Genomic DNA, 27,896 nt, shown 5'->3' with positions numbered 1-27,896 from the left:
ATATGCTAATAGGTGATACCTACATGAACATGCTTATATGTGTTAAGCGCATGAACATGCTGATATGTGTTACGTGCATGAATATGCTAATAGTTGATACCTGCATGAACATGCTAATATGTGTTACGTGCATGAATATGCTAATATGTGTTACGTGCATGAATATGCTAATACGTGAACTCGACAATGGAAATGCTTAACCACATCTAAACTGGATTTTAATTCATCATCATCATGATTTGAAAAGTTGTGTGTGTTTGTGGATTTAAATTTGAAACGGTACCTGTTGTTTTTCCTTTGTTTTTTTTACTTTCATGGTACAGTTTGTTAAGCACTTTTAATGAACTGTAATCACATTCCTTCAATAAACATTGGAAACGGTACCTGCTGTTGGTGTTTCTATTTTTATAAGCATTTTTCTGAAACTGTAAACGTGCATTTGTGGTCGATAATTTAAAGGAACTTTTCCCAAAAAAAAAAATTTTTTAATAAAATTTTTATTGTTGAATTTTCCCCGATGAATCAAAAACCGATGGGAACCTATCTCCTCTTTTTCCAGTGAAACAATGCCCCGGCATTTGCTGTGTCTCCATTCACGGCATTTTTTTATGAATCACGATCCACTGGGAACCTTTCCTCCTGTTCCCCATTGAAGCAATGCACCGACATTCACGGTGTCGCCATTCGCGGTGTCGCCGTTCGCGGTGTCGCCGTTCGCGGTGTCGCCATTTGCAGCATTTTTTATGAATCACGAACCACTGGGAACCTATCTTCCTGTTCCCCAATGAAGCAATGGACCAACATTCGCAATGTCGCCATTCGCGGTGTTGCCATTCGCCATTTGCCATTTGCGGTGTCGCCATTCACGGTTTTGCCATTCGCGATGTCGCCATTTGCGGTGTCACCATTTGCAGCATTTTTTATGAATCAGGAACCACTAAGAACCTCTCCTTCTGTTCCCTATTGAAACAATGCACCGACATTGGCGGTGTCGCCATTCACGGTGTTGCCATTCACGGTGTTGCCATTCACTGTGTTGCCATTCACGGTGTTGCCATTCACGGTGTTGCCATTCACGGTGTTGCCATTCACGGTGTTGCCATTCGCCATTCGTGGTGTCGCCATTTGCGGTTCCACCATTTGCGGTTGTCGCCATTCACGGTGTTGCCATTCGCGGTGTCGCCATTTGCGGTGCCACCATTTGCGGCATTTTTTATGAATCACGAACCACTGAGAACCTCTACTTCTGTTCCTTATTGAAGCAACGCACCGACATTGGCGGTGTCGCCATTCGCGGTGTAGTCGTTCAAGGCATTTTTATGAATCACGAACCACTGGGAACCTATCCTCCTGTTCCCCATTGAAACAATGCACCGACATTCGCGATATTGACATTCACGGTATCGACATTTGCGGTGTTGCCATTTGCGGATGTGGAGATGGAGGTGTGGGGATGTGGGGGTGGAGGAGTGGGGGTGTGGTGGTGGAAGAGTGGGGATGTGGAGTTGGAGGAGTGGGGATGTGGTGGTGGAGGAGTGGGGATGTGGGGGTGGAGGAGTGGGGATATGAAATGGAGGAGTGGGGATGTGGGGGTGGAGGAGTGGGGATGTGGGGATGTGGGGATGGAGGAGTGGGGATGTGGGGATGGAGGAGTGGGGATGTGGTGGTGGAGGAGTGGGGATGTGGGGGTGGAGGAGTGGGGATGTGGGGGTGGAGGAGTGGGGATGTGGGGATGGAGGAGTGGGGATGTGGGGATGGAGGAGTGGGGATGTGGGGATGGAGGAGTGTGAATGTGCGAATGCGGGGATGCAGGAGTGGGGATGTGGGGGTGCAGGAGTGGGGATGTGGGGGTAAGGAGTGGGGATGGAGGAATGGGCATATGGGGGTGGTGAGGTGGGGATGGAGGAGTGGGGATGGAGGAGTGGGCATGTGGGGGTGGTGAGGTGGGGATGGAGGAGTGGGGATGGAGGAGTGGGGATGTGGGGGTGGAGGAGTGGGGATGTGGGGGTGGAGCAGTGGGGATGTGGGGGTGGAGGAGTGGGGATGTGGGGGTGGAGGAGTGGGGATGTGGGGATGGAGGAGTGGGGATGTGGGGGTGTAGGAGTGTGGATGTCCATGAACTGAATAATTTGAAAGCATTTCATTGTTTGCTTCCTTATCATTAGTTACCTTTGATCATGTCCCCTTATTTATTTTGGAAGGTTATGAGTGAGTGCACAAAAGAAAAGTACAAAGAGCTTTTGTTTACAGGCCTCATTGGTGTAGTTAATGATTGGTCTCTTCAGGGCGTCAATGCGGCCCAAATTTTCTTTTGCCAGCGAATCCACATGCGATGGTGGTTTGCTTTTGCCTTCCCAGCAGTAATTAGGACAGGAATGAATGATCGTTTTAAGACCATTTTCCCCGCTAGAGCGGGGGTTAGCTTTGCGGGCCCCATGACAATCATGGTTCCCTGTTTGAGGCAATGTTTTTATGGCCGGATGCCCTTCCTGACGCCAACCCTTAGTCGCCTCTTACGATGCGCAGGGATACGGTGTACCTATTCTAAATCTGGGTACACACCGGGATCATTCATCCCAGTGAACGGGTACTCAATTTGCCGACCTCGGAAGGATGACAGGCTGAGTCAACCCCCCTGGCATTAATTCAACGATCGACCGGGATTCAAACTCAGGATCCTAGGATCCCAAGCCGGCACCCTAACCGCGAAGACAACACCAGGCTTCTGTAACAATGAGGATGATGTTCAATTCTAGAAAATGTACGATAGGCCCCGGTGTATATTGTGGTATTGTTACTGTGATTAAAAGTGAATATCTCACCGGTTGGCCGCCCCACCAGCGGTGCTCCAGTTTCTCTTTCCCGATGATACTGAAGGTTGCGTTGAAACTCTCGTCATAGATGGTGTTGCCGATGATTCCGTGCGATTCTGGGTACAGGCCCTAGCAGTGAAGGTGCAATGAAGAAACGCTCACACAAGCACAAGTTTAACCTGACCGGCCTCTCAGTTGTACCGGATCGTGTAATCCGAATAAAATGGTGGAAAGTATGAGCTCGGTGACAATTAAAATTGTTAACCATTTGGTTTTTCAGCAGGATGATGTTTTTGCTGATCAAGTAAAACAGTATGAGTGGTATTGGACAAGTTGACATCATACACAAGCATACACAAGGAACTTGGACACAGGAGGAGGCCGTTTGACCCATCAATCGTGCACTACATCCACATCACATTAATTCAATCTACAGTCACGTGAAAAAGTAAGTACACCCCATGTAAAGTTTTGACTTTTTCAACATATTTAAACATACACCTATTTGATCTTCATTTCAACAATATTGACAGATAAAGGTGATATAATATAACAAATATCATGAAACATTTACATTTTGTAGTCCATTGTATAATTTAAATAAACATAAATGCAAATTTCGCATGTGGAAAAAGTAAGTACACCCCCACATTTATCACTACTTCAAATACCTAAAATTAGAATCAGGTGCACCAGCTCAGGTGCAAATGATTAGAACATCGTTAGAGAGGATCTTGGAGGAACCTGTCTTATTTAAACCTCAGACATTTAGTTTGGTTTGCTCTTTGTTGTTGAAGTGTGTGGCATCACCATGCCTAGATAAAAAATAGCTCTCTGAGGCCTTCAGAAAGAAGGTTATAGATGCCTACGAGTCTGGGAATGGATTTTAAAAGATCTCCACACAATTTGAAATCAATCATTCGACTGTCCGGAAGATCATCTACAAGTGGAGAAGATGCCAAACAACTGCCAACTTGTCCAGGCCAGGCCGCCCCAGCAAGTTCAGCCCGAGAGCAGACCGCAAGATGCTGAAAGAAGTCTCTAAGAACCCCAGAATGTTATCACGGGACCTACAGGTAGCTCTTGCCACTGTTGATGTCAAAGTGCACGAGTCTACCATTAGAAAGAGGCTGCACAAATGTGATCTACATGGGAGGTGTGCCAGGAGGAAACCTTTGCTGTCCAGAAAGAACATCAGGGCAAGACTAAAGTTTGCCAATGAACACCGAGGCAAAGACCAGCATTTCTGGAACAATGTGCTCTGGACAGATGAGTCAAAGATAGAACTATTTGGCCACCGTACCAGAAGACATGTTTGGCGAAAACCAAAGACAGCATTTGACCACAAGAACCTGATACCAACTGTAAAGCATGGTGGTGGAAATATTATGGTTTGGGGCAGCTTTGCTGCATCAGGGCCTGGGCAGCTCACCATCATAGAATCCACTATGAATTCTTCATTGTACCAGAGGGTGCTTGAGGATAATGTGAGGCCATCTGTCGGAAAGTTGAACCTCAACCGAAGGTGGACCTTGCAACATGACAATGACCCTAAACATACCAGTAAATCCACCAAGGAATGGCTGAAAAGAAAGAAATGGAGGGTTCTGGCATGGCCAAGTCAAAGCCCGGATCTAAATCCCATCGAGATGTTGTGGGGGGATTTGAAACGAGCTGTGCATGCAAGAAACCCCTCAAACATCGCACAGCTGAAAGAATTCTGCATGGAGGAGTGGGCAAAAATTTCTCCCAGTCGATGTCAGAGACTGGTAGACAGTTATAAGAAACGCCTACTTGGGGTTGTTTCTGCAAAATGGGGGCAATACCACCTATTCGAGCCAAGGGTGCACTTACTTTTTCCACATGCGAAATTTGCATTTATGTTTATTTAAATTATACAATGGACTACAAAATGTAAATGTTTCATGATATTTGTTATATTATATCACCTTTATCTATCAATATTGTTGAAACTAGGGCATGCCCGTACTATATCTATATCTAAAATTATATCCCCCCCCTCTATTTACATGAAATGGTTTGGTCCAAAGCGAACGGCTTGCGAGTGGTGACAATCCCCCCCCTCTATTTACATGCAATGGTTTGGTCCAAAGCGAACGGCTTCCGGAGTTTGGTAAAGAAATCGCCATCGCGTACACAAACGCGCAGGAAAGCGAATGAATCGCAAATTCGTTTTTATTAGTTTTAAAACTTTATTAAAACATAGTTTAACGCCAACATAGTTTGCAAACGTGAAATAAATGAATACGCTCTCAAATGTGCCATCCGAGGCAGAGTGTGTCCGCCACGTTCGGCACACGCGATCGTTCGCTGCTCTCTGATTGGTTGAATCGTTTTTTGGACATAGCTCGGTAAGTAATTGTCCGATTAATATGAAACCTTGAAAAGGCACATCCTCGGGTCCCCAGCAATATACCTGGCAAGTTAAAAGTATATCGGACCCGTGGTTGTCGAGAAACAGCGGTCACAGACACACAGACAGACACACAGAGATTACTGGCATTATAGATAGATGAAGATCAAATAATTGTATGTTGAAATATGTTGAAAAAGTCAAAACTTTACATGGGGTGTACTTACTTTTTCACGTGACTGTAATAGTTTATGAACTTACATTCGCTCGGGGTGGGGATGAGATGTGGGGGTGGAGGAGTGGGGATGTGGAGGTAGAGGTGTGGAGGTGTGGGGGTGGAGGAGTGGGGCTGTGGGGGTAGAGGTGTGGAGGTGGAGGAGTGGGGATGTGGAGGTGGAGGAGTGGGAATGTGGGGGTGGAGGAGTGGGGATGTGGAGGTGGAGGAGTGGGGATGTGGGGGTAGAGGTGTGGAGGTGTGGGGGTGGAGGAGTGGGGATGTGGGTGTAGAGGTGTGGAGGTGTGGGGGTGGAGGAGTGGGGATGTGGGGGTAGAGGTGTGGAGGTGGAGGAGTGGGGATGTGGAGGTGGAGGAGTGGGGATATGGGGGTGGAGGAGTGGGGATGTGGAGATGGAGCAGTGGGGATGTGGGGGTGGAGCAGTGGGGATGTGGGGGTAGAGGTGTGGAGGTGGAGGAGTGGGGATGTGGGGGTGGAGGAGTGGGACGTGGGGGCGGAGAAGTGGGGATGTGGGGGTGGAGGAGTGGGGGTGGAGCAGTGGGGATGTGGGTGTGGAGCAGTGGGGATGTGGGGTGGAGGAGTGGGGATGTGGGGTTGGAGAAGTGGGGATGTGGAGATGGAGGAGTGGGGATGTGGGGGTGGGGCATTGGGAATGTGGGGGTGGAGCAGTGGGGATGTGGGGATGGAGCAGTGGTGATGTGGGGGTGGAGCAGCGGGGATTTGGGGGTGGAACAGTGGGGATGTGGGGGTGGAGCAGTGGGGATGTGGGGGTGGAGGAGTGGGGATGTGGGGGTGGAGGAGTGTGGATGTGGGTGTGGAGCAGTGGGGCTGTGGGGTGGAGGAGTGGGGATGTGGGGGTGGAGGAGTGTGGATGTGGGGGTGGAGGAGTGGGGATGTGGGGGTGGAGCAGTGAGGATGTGGGTGTGGAGGAGTGGGGATGAGAACAGTGGGGCAAGTACAGTCATAGCTAGGGTGTTTTACACAACTAATGTGTAACAAAAATTATTATTATTGTCCCCTGCCCCTCCGACAAGGCTGGGAGACATTGAAATTAGCTCTGCATCATGCAGCATCTGCAGGTAACTTTCGGACCAAGACTGATGTTATGATGCAGTATCTGCAGGTAACACCTTTTCTCAGACCAAGACTGATGTTATGATGCAGTATCTGCAGGTAACACCTTTTCTCCGACCAAGACTGATGTTATGATGCCGCATCTGCAGGTAACACCTTTTTTCGGACCAAGACTGATGTTATGATGCAGTATCTGCAGGTAACACCTTTTCTGGGACCAAGACTGATGTTATGATGCAGTATCTGCAGGTAAGACCTTTTCTGGGACCACGACTGATGCTATGATTCAGCATCTGCAGGGAATACCTTTTTTGGGACCAAGACTGATGTTATGATGCAGTATCTGCAGGTAACACCTTTTCTGGGACCAAGACTGATGCTATGATGCAGCATCTGCAGGGAATACCTTTTCTCGGACCAAGACTGATGTTATGATGCAGTATCTGCAGGGAATACCTTTTTTGGGACCAAGACTGATGTTATGATGCAGCATCTGCAGGGAATACCTTTTCTCGGACCAAGACTGATGTTATGATGCAGTAACTGCAGGGAATACCTTTTCTCAGACGAAGACTGATGTTATGATGCAGCATCTGCAGGGAACACCTTTTCTCAGACGAAGACTGATGTTATGATGCAGCATCTGCAGGGAACACCTTTCTCGGGCCAAGGCTGATGTTATGATGCAGCATCTGCAGGGAACACCTTTTCTCAGACGAAGACTGATGTTATGATGCAGCATCTGCAGGTAACGCCTTTTCTCAGACCAAGACTGATGTTATGATGCAGTATCTGCAGGTAACACCTTTTCTCCGACCAAGACTGATGTTATGATGCCGCATCTGCAGGTAACACCTTTTTTCGGACCAAGACTGATGTTATGATGCAGTATCTGCAGGTAACACCTTTTCTGGGACCAAGACTGATGTTATGATGCAGTATCTGCAGGTAAGACCTTTTCTGGGACCACGACTGATGCTATGATTCAGCATCTGCAGGGAATACCTTTTTTGGGACCAAGACTGATGTTATGATGCAGTATCTGCAGGTAACACCTTTTCTGGGACCAAGACTGATGCTATGATGCAGCATCTGCAGGGAATACCTTTTCTCGGACCAAGACTGATGTTATGATGCAGTATCTGCAGGGAATACCTTTTTGGGGACCAAGACTGATGTTATGATGCAGCATCTGCAGGGAATACCTTTTCTCAGACCAAGACTGATGTTATGATGCAGTAACTGCAGGGAATACCTTTTCTCAGACGAAGACTGATGTTATGATGCAGCATCTGCAGGGAACACCTTTTCTCAGACGAAGACTGATGTTATGATGCAGCATCTGCAGGGAACACCTTTCTCGGGCCAAGGCTGATGTTATGATGCAGCATCTGCAGGGAACACCTTTTCTCAGACGAAGACTGATGTTATGATGCAGCATCTGCAGGGAACACCTTTTCTCAGACGAAGACTGATGTTATGATGCAGCATCTGCAGGGAACACCTTTCTCGGACCAAGGCTGATGTTATGATGCAGCATCTGCAGGGAACACCTTTTCTCAGACGAAGACTGATGTTATGATGCAGCATCTGCAGGGAACACCTTTTCTGGGACCAAGACTGATGTTATGATGCAGTTTCTGCAGGGAACACCTTTTCTCAGACGAAGACTGATGTTATGATGCAGCATCTGCAGGGAACACCTTTTCTGGGACCAAGACTGATGTTATGATGCAGCATCTGCAGGGAATATCTTTTCTGGGACCAAGACTGATGTTATGATGCAGTTTCTGCAGGGAACACCTTTTCTGGGACTAAGACTGATGTTATGATGCAGTTTCTGCAGGGAACACCTTTTCTGGGACTAAGACTGATGTTATGATGCAGCATCTGCAGGGAATACCTTTTCTGGGACCAAGACTGATGTTATGATGCAGTTTCTGCAGGGAACACCTTTTCTGGGACTAAGACTGATGTTATGATGCAGTTTCTGCAGGGAACACCTTTTCTGGGACTAAGACTGATGTTATGATGCAGTTTCTGCAGGGTACACCTTTTCTGGGACTAAGACTGATGTTATGATGCAGTTTCTGCAGGGAACACCTTTTCTGGGACTAAGACTGATGTTATGATGCAGTTTCTGCAGGGAACACCTTTTCTGGGACTAAGACTGATGTTATGATGCAGCATCTGCAGGGAACACCTTTCTCGGACCAAGACTGATGTTATGATGCAGCATCTGTAGGGAACACCTTTTCTCAGACCAAGACTGATGTTATGATGCAGTTTCTGCAGGGAACAACTTTTCTCGGACCACATTGCCCTTCATATTGGGACACAAAGGCTGCTGCCCTGTATGCATTTACACTGTGGATGTTAAACATCCGATTGCATCTCTCAAAAAGAGAATACCATTGTGTGCTGGTACCTTGGCCAGATTCGCTACATTCATATTAAAAGGGATAAAAATATAAAAATAACCACATTTAGAGGCCATTTTTCCCCGCAAAGCGGGGGTTAGCCTTTTTCGGGGACCGTGGTTGTTGTTGTTTTTTTGGTCCCCTTTTTGAAGCAATGTTTTACGGCCGGATGCCCTTCCTGCCGCCAACCCTTTTTGTCGCCTTTTTACGACAAGCAGGGAATTACCAGTGAACTGGTACTCAATTAGCCGACCTCGGAAGGATGACAGGCTGAGTCAACCCCCTGGCGTTAATTCAGCGATCGACCGGGATTCGAACCCAGGATCCTGGGATCCTAAGCTGGCACCCTAGCCGCTAGCCCAACACCAGGCTACTCATATTAAAAGGGATGTTGAATTTAATTGACGTATAAAGGTGTTTGGATGTTAAGTTCAAATTGATGTTAATATAAGAATGGTTTTGGTATGTAAATGTTAAGTGCAGTACCATATTGATAGAAAGTTATATGTGTGGATATGACACAGGCATGATGGGCCAAATGGTCACCTCAAATGTCCAAGTTTTCCGATTTTATCATCTTGGCAGAGGAATGGATGGTCGGTTGGGCTGTATGTTGATGATTAATTCCCAATAAAGTAATTTTATGAATGTTTGTCTCACCGTGACCATGCTGTAGTGGTTAGGGAATGTCTTGCTTGGATAGACAGGCCTCATGTACTGCGCATGCGTTCCACAGGAACCTGCAATTCATATCAAGAGGTACACAAGATGAACTCGGCTTTAAAAGACATGATGAACTTGCAAATCCCGTTTGGATTTCACAAAATAATACATTTCACAAGTGTTTAGTGCTGTGTGCCGTGTTATGACGTACGCATTTTGGTGATGACGGGGATGAGAGAGCGCCTCTCCTCCAGAAAGTGAGAGCCAAAGCCATCGAGGGAAAGCATGATGAGAGGCCGCTGTGAAAAGCTGCAAGGGAAGGAAGTTACAAAGTGTGGCTATTTATTAGGGGGGCAGATATTAAAAACTTGCATAAAGGGGTGGGAAAGGGGGTGTTGGCTAAATAGAACATATTAAAAAAAAAATTTTTAAGGAAAAATGAAGGAGTGGGGAAAGAAGTGAAAAAGGTTTGGGAGTCAATAGCTATAAGGGAAGTGAAGGCCCATGCATATGCGGAGTATGGAGCATATGCAGAGTAAGGAGGGATGGTGGATCGGAGGTTGCACCATATTTGTGTATGTAATAAATAAATGGCCCATTTGGAGTATTATTCAATATAACTTTAAACATAGACATCCACTTAGTGTATATATTATGAGTTTAAAAACAAGACCGATAGTCGAACAACGGTGTAGCCGGCCTTGGATCCATTGAGTGGAGGATCTGATGTCCACCTATCATGTGACTAGATCCTCAGCTCTGATTGGTGGACGTTTGTGTGGGACATACATACATACATGCATGCATACATACATACATACACCAGACGGGCAGACAACAGACAGCATTGCCCTCCGGACTACGCCGTGAAAATATGGCTGCCGAAACCATGTGACCGATGACGTCATCAATTTTCTTTTCTTGACTAAATTATCCTTGACCAATGACATCATCATTAATATATATATCATTCCCCATGGGGAGTTCTTTACAATGAGACACCTTTCAATTTTTTCCATGGGGCGGTTTCGGAGATATAGAGGTGCAAAAGTTTTTCGGTTTTTCCAAGATGACACCCTACCACGTGATCTATGACGTGTTACAGACAGACAAACGCTATCCAGAAGGTACTGCCCTAAGGATTTTTTTTTTAAACCACCTTTAGAGGCCATTCTTCCCCGCAAGCGGGGGTTGGCCTTTTTCGGGGACCGTGGTTGTTGTTGTTTTTCGGTCCCCTTTTTGAAGCAATGTTTTACGGCCGGATGCCCTTCCTGTCGCCAACCCTTTTTGTCGCCTTTTACGACAAGCAGGGAATTACCAGTGAACTGGTACTCAATTAGCCGACCTCGGAAGGATGAGAGGCTGAATCAACCCCCCGGGCGTTAATTCAGCGATCGACCGGGATTCGAGCCCAGGATCCTAGGATCCTAAGCCGGCACCCTAGCCGCTAGCCCAACACCAGAGCTACTGCCCTAAGGATTATGCCGCAAAAATTCCTTAGTCTCTTTGGGTTGGAGCACACCTTCTGCCCCACCTGTGACCATTTGCATCTTCCAAATCAAAAACACTTTTACATATCAATGGAGTTACCAAGACATCTCCCAAGGAAAATCCATGTGCCATTATTTAATTTAGAAACCCTGTAAAGCACAACTACCTGTGTCAACGTCCCATCCTGTATCCGTGTACCATTATTTAATTTAGAAACCCTGTAAGCCACAACTACCTGTGCCAACGTCCCATCCTATATCCATGTACCATTATTTAATTTAGAAAACCTGTAAGCCACAACTACCTGTGCCAATGTCCCATCCTATATCCGTGTACCATTATTTAATTTAGAAACCCTGTAAGGCACAACTACCTGTGCCAACATCCCATCCTATATCCGTGTACCATAATTTAATTTAGAAACCCTGTAAGGCACAACTACCTGTGCCAACATCCCATCCTATATCCGTGTACCATAATTTAATTTAGAAACCCTGTAAGCCACAACTACCTGTGCTAACGGCCCATCCTATATCCATGTAGCATTATTTAATTTAGAAACCCTGTAAGCCACACCAACCCGTGCTCATGTCCCATCCTATATCCATGTACCATTATTTAATTTAGAAACCCTGTAAGCCACAACTACCTGTGCCAACATCCCATCCTATATCCGTGTACCATTATTAAATTTAGAAACCCTGTAAGCCACAACTACCTGTGCCAACGTCCCATCCTATATCCATGTACCATTATTTAATTTAGAAAACCTGTAAGCCACAACTACCTGTGCCAATGTCCCATCCTATATCCGTGTACCATTATTTAATTTAGAAACCCTGTAAGCCACAACTACCTGTGCTAACAGCCCATCCTAAATCCATGTACCATTATTTAATTTAGAAACCCTGTAAGCCACAACTACCTGTGCCAACATCCCATCCTATATCCGTGTACCATTATTTAATTTAATAATAATAATAATAATGCATTTATTTTATATAGCGCTTTTCAGGAAGCCCAAAGACGCTTTGACAGAGTGCAAAACATAATGCATAGCAAAACATAAAAACAATTGCAAAAAAAGAAGAATCAATAGGGAAATATTCAAAGCACAAAGGAGGGAGAAGGAGAGGAGATAGTCAGGGGTTAGATGCTGTGGGTTAAATGTTGAATGCAGTGTTGAACAGGTGGGTCTTGAGTGATGTTTTGAATGTGGTGAGTGAGGAGGAGTCTCTGATGGTGTGAGGTAGCGAGTTCCAGAGGGTGGGAGCAGCGATGGAGAAGGCCCTGTCCCCCCAGGATCTAAATTTGGTCCGGATGGGGGGGGGGTCAGGAGGTTGGTACCAGCAGAGCGGAGGTTGCGGGTGGGAGTGTGTCTGGAGAGGAGGTCAGCCAGGTAGGATGGGGCCAGGTTATGGAGGGCTTTGTAGGTCAAGAGGAGGATTTTGTACTGGATTCTCTGGGAGATGGGGAGCCAGTGAAGCTTGTAAAGGACGGGGGTGATGTGGTCACGGGTCCGGGAATGGGTGAGTAGACGGGCAGCGGAGTTCTGAATGTATTGGAGTTTATTGGTGATTGTTGAGGGTGAACCATAAAGGAGGCTATTGCAGTAGTCCAGACGGGAAGTGATGAAGGCGTGGATGAGGGTTTCTGCAGCCACGGAGGAGAGGGATGGACGGAGACGGGCGATGTTTTTCAGGTGAAAGAAGGCTGTCTTTGTGATCTGTTTAGTGTATTTGTCGAAGGAGAGGGTTTGGTCAAAGATGATGCCAAGATTCCGGATGTGAGGGGAGGTGGATACTGGGAAACCGTCGATGTTGAGGGCAAAGTTATGGGTGGACTTGGTGAGCGTTTTTGGGCCAATGATGATTATTTCAGATTTATCATAGTTAAGTTTGAGGAAGTTGATTTGAAGCCAGGATTTTATTTCAGTGATGCAGTTTGTCAGGATAGAGTGGGTGGCGGTGGAGATGGACTTGGTGGAGATGAAAAGCTGGATGTCATCGGCGAAGCAGTGGAATTGGTAGCGCTAGGCCAGTGGGACCGCCGGGACCCACGTACACTCACAAGTTGTTCTGCGCGTGGGCGGCAGTATCAGACCGGGGCGCCCAAACGCTCCCCGGCTAAAGTTCATCCTGAAAGCGCCCACATTGTGCGGACAATCCAAGTCAAGGGCCACGTGGTCAGGAGAACCTCGTCCCTTCCGGTCACACTGTGCCTATCGGCCGGCCTCGAAGACCGAAATTGTGACGGTGTCACCCGATTTAGAAATTAATTTAGAAACCCTGTAAGTCACAACTACCTCTGCCAACGTCCCATCTTGTATCCATATACCATTATTTAATTTAGAAACCCTGTAAGCCACAACTACCTGTGCCAATGTCCCATCCTATATCCGTGTACCATTATTTAATTTAGAAACCATGTAAGCCACAACTACCTGTGCCAACGTCCCATCCTATATCCATATACTATTATTTAATTTAGAAACCCTGTAAGCCACAACAACCTGTGCCAACGTCCCATCCTATATCCATGTACCATTATTTAATTTAGAAACCCTGCAAGGCACAACTACCTGTGCCAACATCCCATCCTATATCCGTGTACCATAATTTAATTTAGAAACCCTGGAAGCCACAACTACCTGTGCTAACGGCCCATCCTATATCCATGTACCATTATTTAATTTAGAAACCCTGTAAGCCACAACTACCTGTGCCAACGTCCCATCCTATATCCGTGTACCATTATTTAATTTTGAAACCCTGTAAGCCACAACTACCTGTGCCAACGTCCCATCCTATATCCATGTACCATTATTTAATTTAGAAACCCTGTAAGCCACAAATACCTGTGCCAATGTCCCATCCTATATCCGTGTACCATTATTTAATTTAGAAACCCTGGAAGCCATAACTACCTGTGCTAACGGCCCATCCTATATCCATGTACCATTATTTAATTTAGAAACCCTGTAAGCCACATCAACCCGTGCTCATGTCCCATCCTATATCCATGTACCATTATTTAATTTAGAAACCCTGTAAGCCACATCAACCCATGCTCATGTCCCATCCTATATCCATGTACCATTATTTAATTTAAAAACTCTGTAAGCCACAACTACCTGTGCTAACAGCCCATCCTAAATCCATGTACCATTATATAATTTAGAAATCCTGTAAGCGACAACTACCTGTGCTAACATCCCATTCTATATCCATGTACCATTATTTAATTTAGAAACCCTGTAAGCCACAACTACCTGTGCTAACATCCCAATCTACATGCATGTACCATTATTTAATTTAGAAACCCTGGAAGCCATAACTACCTGTGCTAACGGCCCATCCTAAATCCATGTACCATTATTTAATGTAGAAACCCTGTAAGCCACAACTACCTGTGCCAACGTCCCATCCTGTATCCGTGTACCATTATTTAATTTAGAAACCCTGTAAGCCACCACTACCTGTGCCAACGTCCCATCCTATATCCATGTACCATTATTTAATTTAGAAACCCTGTAAACCACAACTACCTGTGCCAACGTCCCATCCTATATCCATGTACCATTATTTAATTTAGAAACCCTATAAGCCACATCAACCCGTGCTCACGTCCCATCCTATATCCATCCATGTACCATTATTTAATTTAGAAACCCTGTAAGCCACATCAACCCGTGCTCACGTCCCATCCTATATCCATGTATCATTATTTAATTTAGAAACCCTGCAAGCCACATCAACCCGTGCTCACGTCCCATCCTATATCCATGTATCATTATTTAATTTAGAAACCCTGTAAGCCACATCAACCCGTGCTCACGTCCCATCCTATATCCATCCATGTACCATTATTTAATTTAGAAACCCTGAAAGCCACATCAACCCGTGCTCATGTCCAATCCTATATCCATGTACCATTATTTAATTTAGAAATCCTGTCAGCCACAACTACCTGTGCTAACATCCCATTCTATATGCATGTACTATTATTTAATTTAGAAACCCTGTAAGCCACAACTACCTGTGGTAACGTCCCATCCTATATCCATGTCCCATTATTTAATTTAGAAACCCTGTAAGCCACATCTACCTGTGCTAACAGCCCATCCTATATCCATGTACCATTATTTAATTTAGAAACCCTGTAAGCCACAACTACCTGTGCTAACATCCCATTCTATATGCATGTCCCATTATTTAATTTAGAAACCCTGTAAGCCACAACTACCTGTGCTAACATCCCATTCTATATCCATGTACCATTATTTCATTTAGAAACACTGTAAGCCACAACTACCTGTGCTAACATCCCATTCTATATGCATGTACCATTATTTAATTTATAAACCCTGTAAGCCACATCTACCTGTGCTAACATCCCATTCTATATGCATGTACCATTATTTAACTTAGAAACCCTGTAAGCCACATCAACCCGTGCTCACGTCCCATCCTAAATCCATGTACCATTATTTAATTTAGAAACCCTGTAAGCCACAACTACCTGTGCTAACAGCCCATCCTATATCCATGTACCATTATTTAATTTAGAAACCCTGTGAGCCACATCAACCCGTGCTCACGTCCCATCCTATATCCATCCATGTACCATTATTTAATTTAGAAACCCTGTAAGCCACATCTACCTGTGCTAACAGCCCATCCTATATCCATGTACCATTATTTAATTTAGAAACCCTGTAAGCCACATCTACCTGTGCTAACAGCCCATCCTATATCCATGTACCATTATTTAATTTAGAAACCCTGTAAGCCACAACTACCTGTGCTAACATCCCATTCTATATGCATGTCCCATTATTTAATTTAGAAACCCTGTAAGCCACAACTACCTGTGCTAACATCCCATTCTATATCCATGTACCATTATTTCATTTAGAAACACTGTAAGCCACAACTACCTGTGCTAACATCCCATTCTATATGCATGTACCATTATTTAATTTATAAACCCTGTAAGGCACAACTACCTGTGCCAACGTCCCATCCTATATCCATGTAGCATTATTTAATTTAGAAACCCTGTAAGGCACAACTACCTGTGCCAACGTCCCATCCTATATCTTCCATTGTCTCGTTTTCCATGGAAATCATTGTTTTTGCTCATTTTGCAGTCCTTTTAACAGGTACACATCATCACCTGTTTCGAAAACCAAAGTTGCCTTCTTACACTTAATAATCATACAATTCTGTTATTCCTCACTATGTCATTTCTACATTAACCTTGACCAATATTGAAATGCTCGTGAGAATTGCAAGTGAACACTAAACTAACAACAACACCTCGTGAGTTCCGCAACCTGGGTATGGCAAAGACAAGCAATAATACATTCCAAGGTAGTCGAGCAACGAAAATGAATGAAAGTGAGGATACTTACCCAGGTGGACATTCTGGTTCCACGATATCCTCACAGGGGTCAAGAACCCAAGATGTTTCACCTGCCAGCACACACGTTAACAACATGAGCTACCAATTTAGCATTTGTTAACGCAAAATGAATTCCGACATCGATTATAAACGGACAACATCGTGGCTCCACTGGGATGGATTAGGACTAATCCATAGTCTAGTTGTGGCCTCACAGGGCCCATCTCAATCTATTGGGATGTAATAGGACTAATCCATAGTCTAGTTGTGGCCTCACAGGGCCCATCGCAATCTATTGCGATGTAATAGGACTAATCCATAGTCTAGTTGTGGCCTCACAGGGCCCATCGCAATCTATTGCGATGTAATAGGACTAATCCATAGTCTAGTTGTGGCCTCACAGGGCCCATCGCAAAGCTTGACAAGTGCAGGTGTTTCAGGTCATTAAATCTAGTCCTGGAACTTTTGTGCCATGGAATCTGGTGCAGGTAGGAGCCCACTGAAAAAGAACACTTGAAAGAAACAAATGACAATGGATGTGATTGTACAATCGCGATCTGCCATTTTTACCTCCACCACCAAATGTGGATGGAGGTTCCGTTTTCACCCCTGTCTGTTTGTCTGGTTGTTTTTTGTCCGTTTGTGAACAAAATATCTCAAAAAGTTGTGGACGGATTCGGACGAAATTTTGCAGGGATGTAGCGTATGTGACAAGGACGAAATGATTAGATTTTAGTGAAGATCTGGATTCGGATCCGGCTACTACAAGTTTTTAAGTGATTCTTCACCATTGGGAGATCGGGCCAAAAACGATACATAGCAGGATATCTCAAAAAGTTGTGGACGGATTTGGACAAAACTTGGTGGACCGGTTGTGTTTCTGACAAAGACAACTAGATTCGATTTTGGTGAAGATCTGAATATGGATTCGGATATGAGAATTATTTAATTTTTTAAGTGATTCTTCACCATTGAGTGATATGGCCAACCAGGCGGAGGTATGCTCTCTACCGAGTGCCGTTCTGGTTGGTTGAACATTTGTACATTCACAAATATGAACTATAGCGAGGCCCATGGTGCACCAAAGCAAATCCCCACACTTGACACACAAAGCAAAGTTGAAAGAGGGCAAAAGGTTCCGCCACGATTGACCCAATATCAAATTTTGAATAAAATGTTTTTTCCCACATTTTAACCCATGTGACCCAAAGTCCCTACCGCGTGGGGCATCAATGAGGGGGTCAAATCAAAATGAATCGTTACATATTTCATGTGTCCCCCAATATTGATTGCATATGGAATGTTTCATTAAAATTTCATTTAAAATGTGATGTAATTGCATTTTTTGGTATTTGACCTTTTGACCCCGCTTAGCGGTTAGGGTGCCGGCTTGGGATCCGAGGATCCTGGGTTCGAATCCCGGTTAATCGCTGAATTAACACCAGGGGTGTGACAGATGGCGTGAGGAGATGGCGTAGGAGTTGGAGATGGCGTGACAGAAGGACAGACGGATCAGATCTGAACACCTTTACGTTTTGGTGACGGAGAGACCTTCGTTGGGTACTAAACAGGCCATGTGTGATCAGCTCAAAAGTACCTTATTGGTTGAGTGGAGCGACGAAGGCCTACAACAGAGCGGGTCAAGATCTGTATCAGGGATCCATAGTCACCATGTGGTCTAGTACTGCAGGCCTTCACCACTCTGCTCCTTCTGGAGAGTGGTTATGATTTGAAAACACATGACTGTACATTTCCCTACGAGGTCAATCTCTGTGGCGGAAACTGGGAATGTTTTTACAACCGTTGAGCATTTTTTTTTTTTTGGGGATACAAGATCGAGGCTCGTATAAGAGTAAATATCATTCATTCGTGTAAATATCATTGATGACAAAAAGACAAACTGACACATAAAACATATAACGGGAGCGGGAGACAAGATGGAGAGCAGGGACATCGGGAGATCTATGGGAGGGAGAGGGCTTGGGGGGAGGAGGCATGGGAAGGGGTGTGGATATTAAAAATTTCAACAAAAACTAAGTTTATGTATATGAAAAATTATATGAATATCTACGTACGGTGGCACATGGCATTCATCGTGCGCCGTGTCATTCAAATTTCTACAGTGCTCCATGTTTCTCTAGGCCTTGGTGTGTTGTGTGCTCCATGTTTCTCTAGGCCTTGGTGTGTTGTGCATATACCGCGGCATTTAACATTGTAGTCTGAGCAGCAGTCCTTGAAGACGGGGCAGTCGCTGGCGCAGCTGCAGAGGCTCCGATTGGAGCGATATTCACCGCAGCGTCCATCACAATGCCATGAATGTGCTGTGGTAAAAAGAAAATGAAGGAATAAATTATAAATGATCAACAATGGATGTGCAAAAAGCAGGTAAACGAATGATGAATGTGCGACTTTGACTTTCGTTCAAAATGACGTATGGATGCTAAATGAGGCCTTTTGCGCGTTCGCACTGATTCGGCTCTGCTGCTTCGGCACTTTTAACCTGCCGTTTCTAGCGTGAAATCTGTAATTCAAATCGTCCTTTAAACATAATTTTTCAGCATTTAAACGAGTGCCAATTTCAAGATGGTTAACGAAAATTGTTCTGGTACGGAATGCAAATCGGACTCGTGGAAATATAGGAATATAAGAAATAGCCTTGATTGAGAGGAGTCAGGTTCCTAACATTTACTGTTAGAACATTCTAGCGTCGGCCATGGTTATATTATATATAACACACACACACTTGCCATCTCCCTCTGGTTGGGGCGACTCCCTTGTACCGACTTCTTTCTGCCGAGTCCGAGTGGGACCAGGCTTCGGTGGGATTGAAGACCGCACCAAATACAACAGCTTTGATGGAAGTGAAAACCGCACCGAAAACAACAGCTTTGGTGAGGCCGAAGACCGTGATCGTGGCATCTGGTATCACGCCGATCGACATGTGTTTGGGACTTATTGACTTATTTCCTTATTGACTCAAGACATTTCCGCTTTTCATTTTTAATTATTTTGCAAACATTTCTTTTTAAAATGTCCACTTTGACATTATGTAGCATCACGTGTAGAGATCAGTGACAAAAAATATCATTTTAATCCATTTTAAATTCAGGCTCTAACAACAAAATGTGAAAAAGTCAAGGGGTCTGAATACTTTCTGAAGGCGCTTGCATCAAATACGACGTCAACTCGTTCGACTTTCTCCATCTGTTTGTTGATGTGTGGAACGAATATGTTGTCGATGTATTCCTGAAATGTCCAGGATGCACCAGGTGAAGCACCTGGATGATCATTGCACCATCTTGTACATAAGCTGTGACGTTTCCTGTACACTACTTACTCTGTCAGGAGATCGGCCTTGTTGCTTCACCATCTCTGGAGAGGCCTGGTGGCATGGGCTGGTTTTCATGCCTAAATAACTCCTCGGGATTACCTTCACGTGACTGGCAAGTGATATACAGACGTGAAGAAGAGAACAATCCTATTTGAGAGTCCTTCCTGCATTGATCTGTATATTTCTATTTTTTATTGGAGAGAAGAGTGGAACGCTGTTTTTTACCAGAGGTTCCTGAATCGGCTTTTTGTGCTGTAGAAATCGCTCCTTAACGAAGGTGTTGTACTGATCCAGGCCGATCTTGGATGCATTCCTCAGCCTCCACTACGTTTTGGTCCATGATAACTTCACAGTCGAGTGTCAGAAGTTCTCCACTGTCTTCCTCAAACGGATTTGACAGTTTCAACGAGAGCGGTTACTTCCCCCAGCAAACAAAGTCTGGCAGCCAGGCTCTTCTTCATGATATTTGGTAGGGTGACTTTTACCTCCATCTATGGTGTCTTCGAATGAATGAAATGAATGAATGAATGATCGTTTTAAGGCCATTTTCCCCCGCTAGAACGGGGGTTAGCCTTCAAACTCGGATATAATTTGAGACACTTCCGATCCAACTACCATCCAGCGCCAGAGAGCTTGGATGTTTTCTGTCAGCCCAATGGCGTCACCTGCACCCTTGACTTGTGCATTACTCTGTTCATGGAACTGATCAAGCACCATCATACTAAAATACGCCATTTCGTGTCTGTATGTCCGTATGTCTGATGAATTTTTTGATGCAGATACATTCCGTCGTTACTTATCCAATCTCAACCAAACTTGACAGGTTGACGAAGAGTTACATAATGAAAGTTGTAGGGCATTCATTTGCCCCCCTCCCCAAGGGGGTTTTCTCCCCCGAGTGGGTTTTCCCCACCATTGCCATCAATGGGTTGCATGTTGAGGTGTATATAAATGTTAAATTGGCTTTATCGTGGCGTATTTCCAAAGAAGATTTATCGTGGCGTTTTTCCAAAGACGCTTTTATAACAAAATTAATGATAATCGCATATTTTTAATGTTATTACAAAACAGTATTAATACTAATAATGTCCCACTTCCCCAAGGCGTTTTTCCTGCAGTGATAATGTGTATAAATAGCTTATAGTAATAATGGCCTTTCCATGGAAGCAACGGCTTCTACTGGAAGTAAAAATATGATAAACCACAAACACGTATGGTTAGCTTTTTAAACAGTCGCTAATGCTCTTTATAACACTAAATGAAGAAATTTTGGGAAATCCCGACATCCGTAAAGTAAGGTTTACGTCCAGAACTGAGCGAAGATCTACTGTACTCTATACAACCCACAAATGTTGGGTTAATAACATGGCCCTTTCTGCCGCTAACGTGGCATTTTTCATAGCGAACTTTTGAAACTCGCTCCTGCTGTTTCATACAAAACTGAAAGGGAGAAGCTCGGGTTGTGCTCCTTTACCAAGCAGCTAGCGCTTGCCAAGCCAGTCGTTTAACGGTTTTGAATTGAGTGCTTGCTCGAACGCTTAAACCACTTGGCGATCTCTCCACAAGAAACTTGGTGAGTGAACACATACCCAATGTTCTTCAGACTCGTCCATATATCGACTGTAATCTACATACCCCAAAGAGGAATGACCCTCTTTTCCATTCCCGTAGTGAGCGGGTATACTAGTATCTTAAAAACCCCATGTGGTCTGCTTCGCGTGTAGGAAGTCAGTCTTGCATGTGGCACAGCAAGGCCTGTCCCTCCTTTACAAGTCAAGATTATCATTAATCTCAAGTATGCAAGGAAAACATTTGTTTGTAATTTATGTTCCATTGAGAATATGAAGGCAAATACATTGAAAACCATACAAATTATTACCTGATTGAGACGGAGAGAGTAATTTAATTAAAACAAACCAGCCGCCATTTTTGTTGTTTGTTTCCTGTGCCGTCCTTCTTCCGCTGGAATGTCTTTGATGCACACAGCCCTATTCATGTTCCATGCCTGAAACACGTATTTGGATGTAGGCATACATGCACGCCTGAGGTCTGATTGGCACTTGACATGATCCACAAAGGGTCAGGCTCAAAAAAGGTTTTGCATTGAAATGTATTGTCAAATATATCAAGCCGGAAGAAAACAAAAACCCACAAACGGAAAAAAAAATTCAAATGACCTTCAGATCAATGTGAAGGTCACTTTCAAGGTCACCATTTGTGGGCTTGTGTGTGACACTTCCTATAAGTGTTCAATACATTTGTACCACGTGTATGGACTCCCAAAGCAGATGATGCGGCTAGAAGATATCACCAGCCGCCATTTTGAATTTGCATTAACTCCATCAAGAACCTGCATTCACTCCATCAAGCATGTGCATTCACTATCAAGCACCGGCATTTACTCCATCAAGAACCTGCATTCACTCCATCAAGAACCTGCATTCACTCCATCAAGAACGTGCATTCACTCCATCAAAAACCTGCATTCACCCAATCAAGAACCTGCATTCACTCCATCAAGAACCTGCATTCACTCCATCAAGAACCTGCATTCACTCCATCAAGAACCTGCATTCACTCCATCAATAACCTGCATTCACTCCATCAAGAACGTGCAATCACTCCATCAAAAACCTGCATCCACCCAATCAAGAACCTGCATTCACTCCATCAAGAACCTGCATTCACTCCATCAAGAACCTGCATTCACTCCATCAAGAACCTGCATTCACTCCATCAAGAACCTGCATTCACTCCACCAAGAACCTGCATTCACTCCATCAAGAACCTGCATTCACTCCATCAAGAACCTGCATTCACTCCATCAAGAACCTGCATTCACTCCATCAAGAACCTGCATTCACTCCATCAAGAACCTGCATTCACTCCATCAAGAACCTGCATTCACTCCATCAAGAACCTGCATTCACTCCATCAAGAATCTGCATTCACTAAATCAGGAATCTGCATTCACTCCATCAAGAACCTGCATTCACTAAATCAAGAATCTGCATTCACTAAATCAAGAATCTGCATTCTCTCAATCAAGAATCTGCATTCACTCCATCAAGAACCTGCATTCACTTCATCAAGAATGTCAGCTGTTGGGTGCCAGAATCCTGAAAGAAAATCTGTCCTTAAAGTTGTCTGGAGTGCTCGTCTGTGGACATGACACTGGCATGAAGGGACAAATGACAGATTTCCCATCGTCGTTATTGCAGCAGGCTCACAAAATAATACATATCGAGTTACAAACTACTTGACAAAACGACTGATCTGCAGGCAAATATTTTCCATGTCGCCCGAGACTAATGATCTTGAGCAAGCAACTCGTCATGGTGGATCGTTACACGCACCTGTGTCGATGCAGTAATGCTGGAAATCAGGGCAGCATTCGTCGTAGGTGAAACACAGTGGATCACAGCGACATGTGCCCTCTCCACGAATCGCTTCCACTTCCAAGCAGCGTCCGCTGCACGAGAGCCCTGCACACACCATATCGCCATTTTCGTTGATTTGATGGCATTATATTGTAAACAAAACGAAATAAATAAAAACATCAAAAACAAGGACATTATGACACATTGAATATATCAACACACGATAAGTTCCAGTGTGGTTTGCAATGATTTGTGTGGCAAGTGGTCATACCTGGAGCTAAATAAAGGTTACCTTGTTGTTTTCACTTTCCAATCCAAACCACATTTACGTGAGTGTTGGAGTATAGGGAGGCAAAAAAGTTCTCGAGATATATCTGAGAGGGGGTTACCCCCCAAACTTCGGATCCCTCTCTTCCCTTATTTACCTAATCATTATCATTAACATGCTGACGGACTGCCGTTGCCCCGGGAAAATTCTATGGAATATATATTTAAATATTTCCTGCATGACATTCACAATACATATTACTCCATTGCTCCCAGGAAAATTCCAGGCAGTGCATAAGCAACATACTCACTTTTGCTGAAGATCTGAATATGGATCCGGATATGACAATTACTACATTTTTTTAAGTGATTCGTCAGCATTGAGGAATTGGGCAATATATGAACCACCTTTAGAAGCCATTTTCCCCCGCAGAGCGGGGGGTTGGCCTTTTTTGGCACCTTGGTCCCCTTTTTGAAGCAATGTTTTATGGCCGGGTGCCCTTCCTGCCGCCAACCCTGTAGTCGCCTCTTGCGACACACAGGGAATTACCAGTGAACTGGTACTCGATTTGCCGACCTCGGAAGGAAGACAGGCTGAGTCAACCCCCCTGGCGTTAATTCAGCGATCGCCCGGGATTCGAACCCAGGATCCTTGGATCCCAAGCCGGCACCCTAACCACTAAGCCAACACCAGGGCGATATATAGCATGATATTTCAAAAAGTTGTGGACAACTCATGACGAAACTAGGTGGATGCGTTGGTTAGATAAGAAGAACAAGCCGATTCGATTTTGGTTCAGGCCCAAATCCAGATCCGACCTATCATGCCGTGGTACACCAAACATAAACCATTCAGCCTGGCGGAGTTTTTGAACCAAGAACCGTTCAAGTTAAATTTGTGTTGTTTACAACAAGTCACTACAACCTCAACATACAATCTTCACAATACACGATACTCGATCACCTCCAGGGGAAAAAAACCCAAGCAGTGTATAAGCAACACACCCGATTGAGGCCTGAAGGCCAATTATCAGGTTTTATCTGGTCAATTTTTTATTTATTTATCCAAACATAGCCTGGACCTTCCTGTGGATGAAAGAGGAGGCCATCCAAAGTTTGGTTGCACAGGTCCCTGCAGGATCCGAATGCATAAATGAGCAAACAATTAAACAAACAAACACACAAACTTCTCTTCTTTATATATTAGTTACATTTATATGTGCACTTGCAGTGTACCCCACACGCAGACAAACCTCCTCCATATGGAGTACAGATAATAACAGTTTGGCCCTTGACAGCAACATGTGGACCCACAGACAGACAAAGGGTGGAGAGACAACACGAATGATTAAACACAGGATTGCTGTACTCCATGTAGATTACAATCCTGTGATTAAGCATCTCCTGCTTGTACGTAATGTTCATCCAAGGTACAAAATGAACTTGTGGTTAAATTGGATATAAAATGATTTGGTTACATTGGATAACCTTGGAAAACTATAGTTTAGGTTACAAACACACACACACACACACACACACACACACACACACACACACACACACACACACACACACACACACACACACACACACACAGAAAAAGTTGAACAGCTTGGTCCAATGGTCCATGAACCATGATCCCTCACCGAAGCTGAGATGGATACTTTTGGTCCTTCCTGGAAGGACTCAGTTTCACCTCCTTAAACCCGCAAATGGAAAAAACAACCAACAATACAAACACACACACACACACACACACACACACACACACACACACACACACACACACACACACACACACACACACACACACACACACACACACATATATATATATATATATGATATATATATGTTGTTATTTGTTGTTATTATGGCATTTGTTATTTGTTGTTATTATGACATTTGTTATTTGTTGTTATTATGGCATTTGTTATTTGTTGTTATTATGGCATTTGTTATTTGTTGTTATTATGGCATTTGTTATTCGTTGTTATTATGGCATTTATTTGTTGTTATTATGACATTTGTTATTTGTTGTTATTATGGCATTTGTTATTTGTTGTTATTATGGCATTTGTTATTTGTTGTTATTATGGCATTTGTTATTCCTTGTTATTATGACATTTGTTATTCGTTGTTATTATGGCATTTGTTATTTGTTGTTATTATGGCATTTGTTATTTGTTGTTATTATGGCATTTGTTATTTGTTGTTATTATGGCATTTGTTATTTGTTGTTATTATGGCATTTGTTATTCCTTGTTATTATGACATTTGTTATTCGTTGTTATTATGGCATTTGTTATTTGTTGTTATTATGGCATTTGTTATTTGTTGTTATTATGGCATTTGTTATTTGTTGTTATTATGGCATTTGTTATTTGTTGTTATTATGGCATTTGTTATTTGTTGTTATTATGGCATTTGTTATTTGTTGTTAATATGGCATTTGTTATTTGTTGTTATTATGGCATTTGTTATTTGTTGTTATTATGGCATTTGTTATTTGTTGTTATTATGGCATTTGTTATTTGTTGTTATTATGGCATTTGTTATTTGTTGTTAATATGGCATTTGTTATTTGTTGTTATTATGGCATTTGTTATTTGTTGTTATTATGGCATTCGTTATTTGTTGTTAATATGACATTTGTTATTTGTTGTTATTATGGCATTTGTTATTTGTTGTTATTATGGCATTTGTTATTTATTGTTATTATGGCATTTGTTATTTGTTGTTATTATGGCATTTGTTATTTGTTGTTAACATGGCATTTGTTATTTGTTGTTATTATGGCATTTGTTATTTGTTGTTAGTATGGCATTCGTTATTTGTTGTTATGATGACATTCGTTATTTGTTGTTATTATGGCATTTGTTATTTGTTGTAATTATGGCATTTGTTATTCGTTGTTATTATGACATTTGTTATTTGTTGTTATTCTGAGATTTGTTATTTGTTGTTATTATGAGATTTGTTATTTGTTGTTATTATGGCACTTGTTATTTGTTGTTATTATGACATTTGTTATTTGTTATTATTATGGCATTTGTTATTTGTTGTTATTATGGCACTTGTTATTTGTTGTTATTATGACATTTGTTATTTGTTGTTATTATGGCACTTGTTATTTGTTGTTATTATGGCACTTGTTATTTGTTGTTATTATGGCATTTGTTATTTAATAATAATAATAATAATTCATTTATTTTGTATAGCGCTTTTCAAGAGCGCCGGAGAGGAGAGAAGAGGGGGAGATGGGGAGTGGGAGGGGGAGGGATGGCAGGGGGAGGGGGGAGGGGCAAGGGGGAGGGGAGGAGGGGAGGGGAGGGGGGAGGGGGAGTGGAGAAGGGGAGGGGGTAGGGTGGAGGGGAGGGGGGAGGGGAGGGGATAGGGGGGAAAGGGAGGGGCATGGGGGGAAGGGAGGGGGAGGGGGAGGGGAGGGCGGAGGGGAGGGGGGAGTGGAGGGGGAGGGGGGAGGGAGAAAGGGGGAGGGGAGGGGGGAGGGCAGGGGGAGGGGGAGGGGGAGGGGGAGGGGGATGGAGAAAGGGGGAGGGGAAGGGGGTGAGGGGAGGGGGAGGGGGAGGGGGGAGGGGGAAGGGAGGGGGAGGGGAGGGGGAGGGGGAAGGGAGGGGAGGAGAGGGGGGAGGGGGAGGGGGGAGGGGTTGTTATTATGGCATTCGTTATTTGTTGTTATTATGGCATTTGTTATTTGTTGTAATTATGGCATTTGTTATTCGTTGTTATTATGACATTTGTTATTTGTTGTTATTCTGAGATTTGTTATTTGTTGTTATTATGAGATTTGTTATTTGTTGTTATTATGGCACTTGTTATTTGTTGTTATTATGACATTTGTTATTTGTTATTATTATGGCATTTGTTATTTGTTGTTATTATGGCACTTGTTATTTGTTGTTATTATGACATTTGTTATTTGTTGTTATTATGGCACTTGTTATTTGTTGTTATTATGGCACTTGTTATTTGTTGTTATTATGGCACTTGTTATTTGTTGTTATTATGGCATTTGTTATTTAATAATAATAATAATAATTCATTTATTTTGTATAGCGCTTTTCAAGAGCGCCGGAGAGGAGAGAAGAGGGGGGGATGGGGAGTGGGAGGGGGAGGGATGGCAGGGGGAGGGGGGAGGGGCAAGGGGGAGGGGAGGGGGGAGGGGGAGTGGAGAAGGGGAGGGGGTAGGGTGGAGGGGAGGGGGGAGGGGAGGGGATAGGGGGAAAGGGAGGGGCATGGGGGGAAGGGAGGGGGAGGGGGAGGGGAGGGCGGAGGGGAGGGGGGAGTGGAGGGGGAGGGGGGGAGGGAGAAAGGGGGAGGGGAGGGGGGAGGGCAGGGGGAGGGGGAGGGGGAGGGGGAGGGGGATGGAGAAAGGGGAAGGGGGTGAGGGGAGGGGGAGGGGGAGGGGGAGGGGGAGGAGG

At 44.1% G+C, this 27,896-nt stretch overlaps 1 protein-coding gene across 1 annotated transcript in view; it reads right to left on the bottom strand.

Moving 5' to 3' along the window:
* LOC137427260 (autotaxin) overlaps positions 1 to 27,896 on the bottom strand; it is a 152,198-nt gene that overhangs the window by 109,992 nt on the left and 14,310 nt on the right. The window contains exons 4-9 of the mRNA XM_078777402.1: positions 23,164 to 23,292; positions 18,675 to 18,797; positions 16,487 to 16,547; positions 9,791 to 9,888; positions 9,577 to 9,656; positions 2,823 to 2,942 (exon numbers count right to left, since the gene is read on the bottom strand). Coding sequence (XP_078633528.1) covers positions 2,823 to 2,942; positions 9,577 to 9,656; positions 9,791 to 9,888; positions 16,487 to 16,547; positions 18,675 to 18,797; positions 23,164 to 23,292 — 611 coding nt within the window. The remainder of the gene's footprint in view (positions 1 to 2,822; positions 2,943 to 9,576; positions 9,657 to 9,790; positions 9,889 to 16,486; positions 16,548 to 18,674; positions 18,798 to 23,163; positions 23,293 to 27,896) is intronic.

This window comes from Myxine glutinosa, chromosome 5 (assembly GCF_964187855.1).
Source record: "Myxine glutinosa chromosome 5, kmMyxGlut1.1, whole genome shotgun sequence".
NCBI classification, from domain to species: Eukaryota; Metazoa; Chordata; class Myxini; order Myxiniformes; family Myxinidae; genus Myxine; species Myxine glutinosa.
This window is presented reverse-complemented; position numbering and strand designations above follow the sequence as displayed.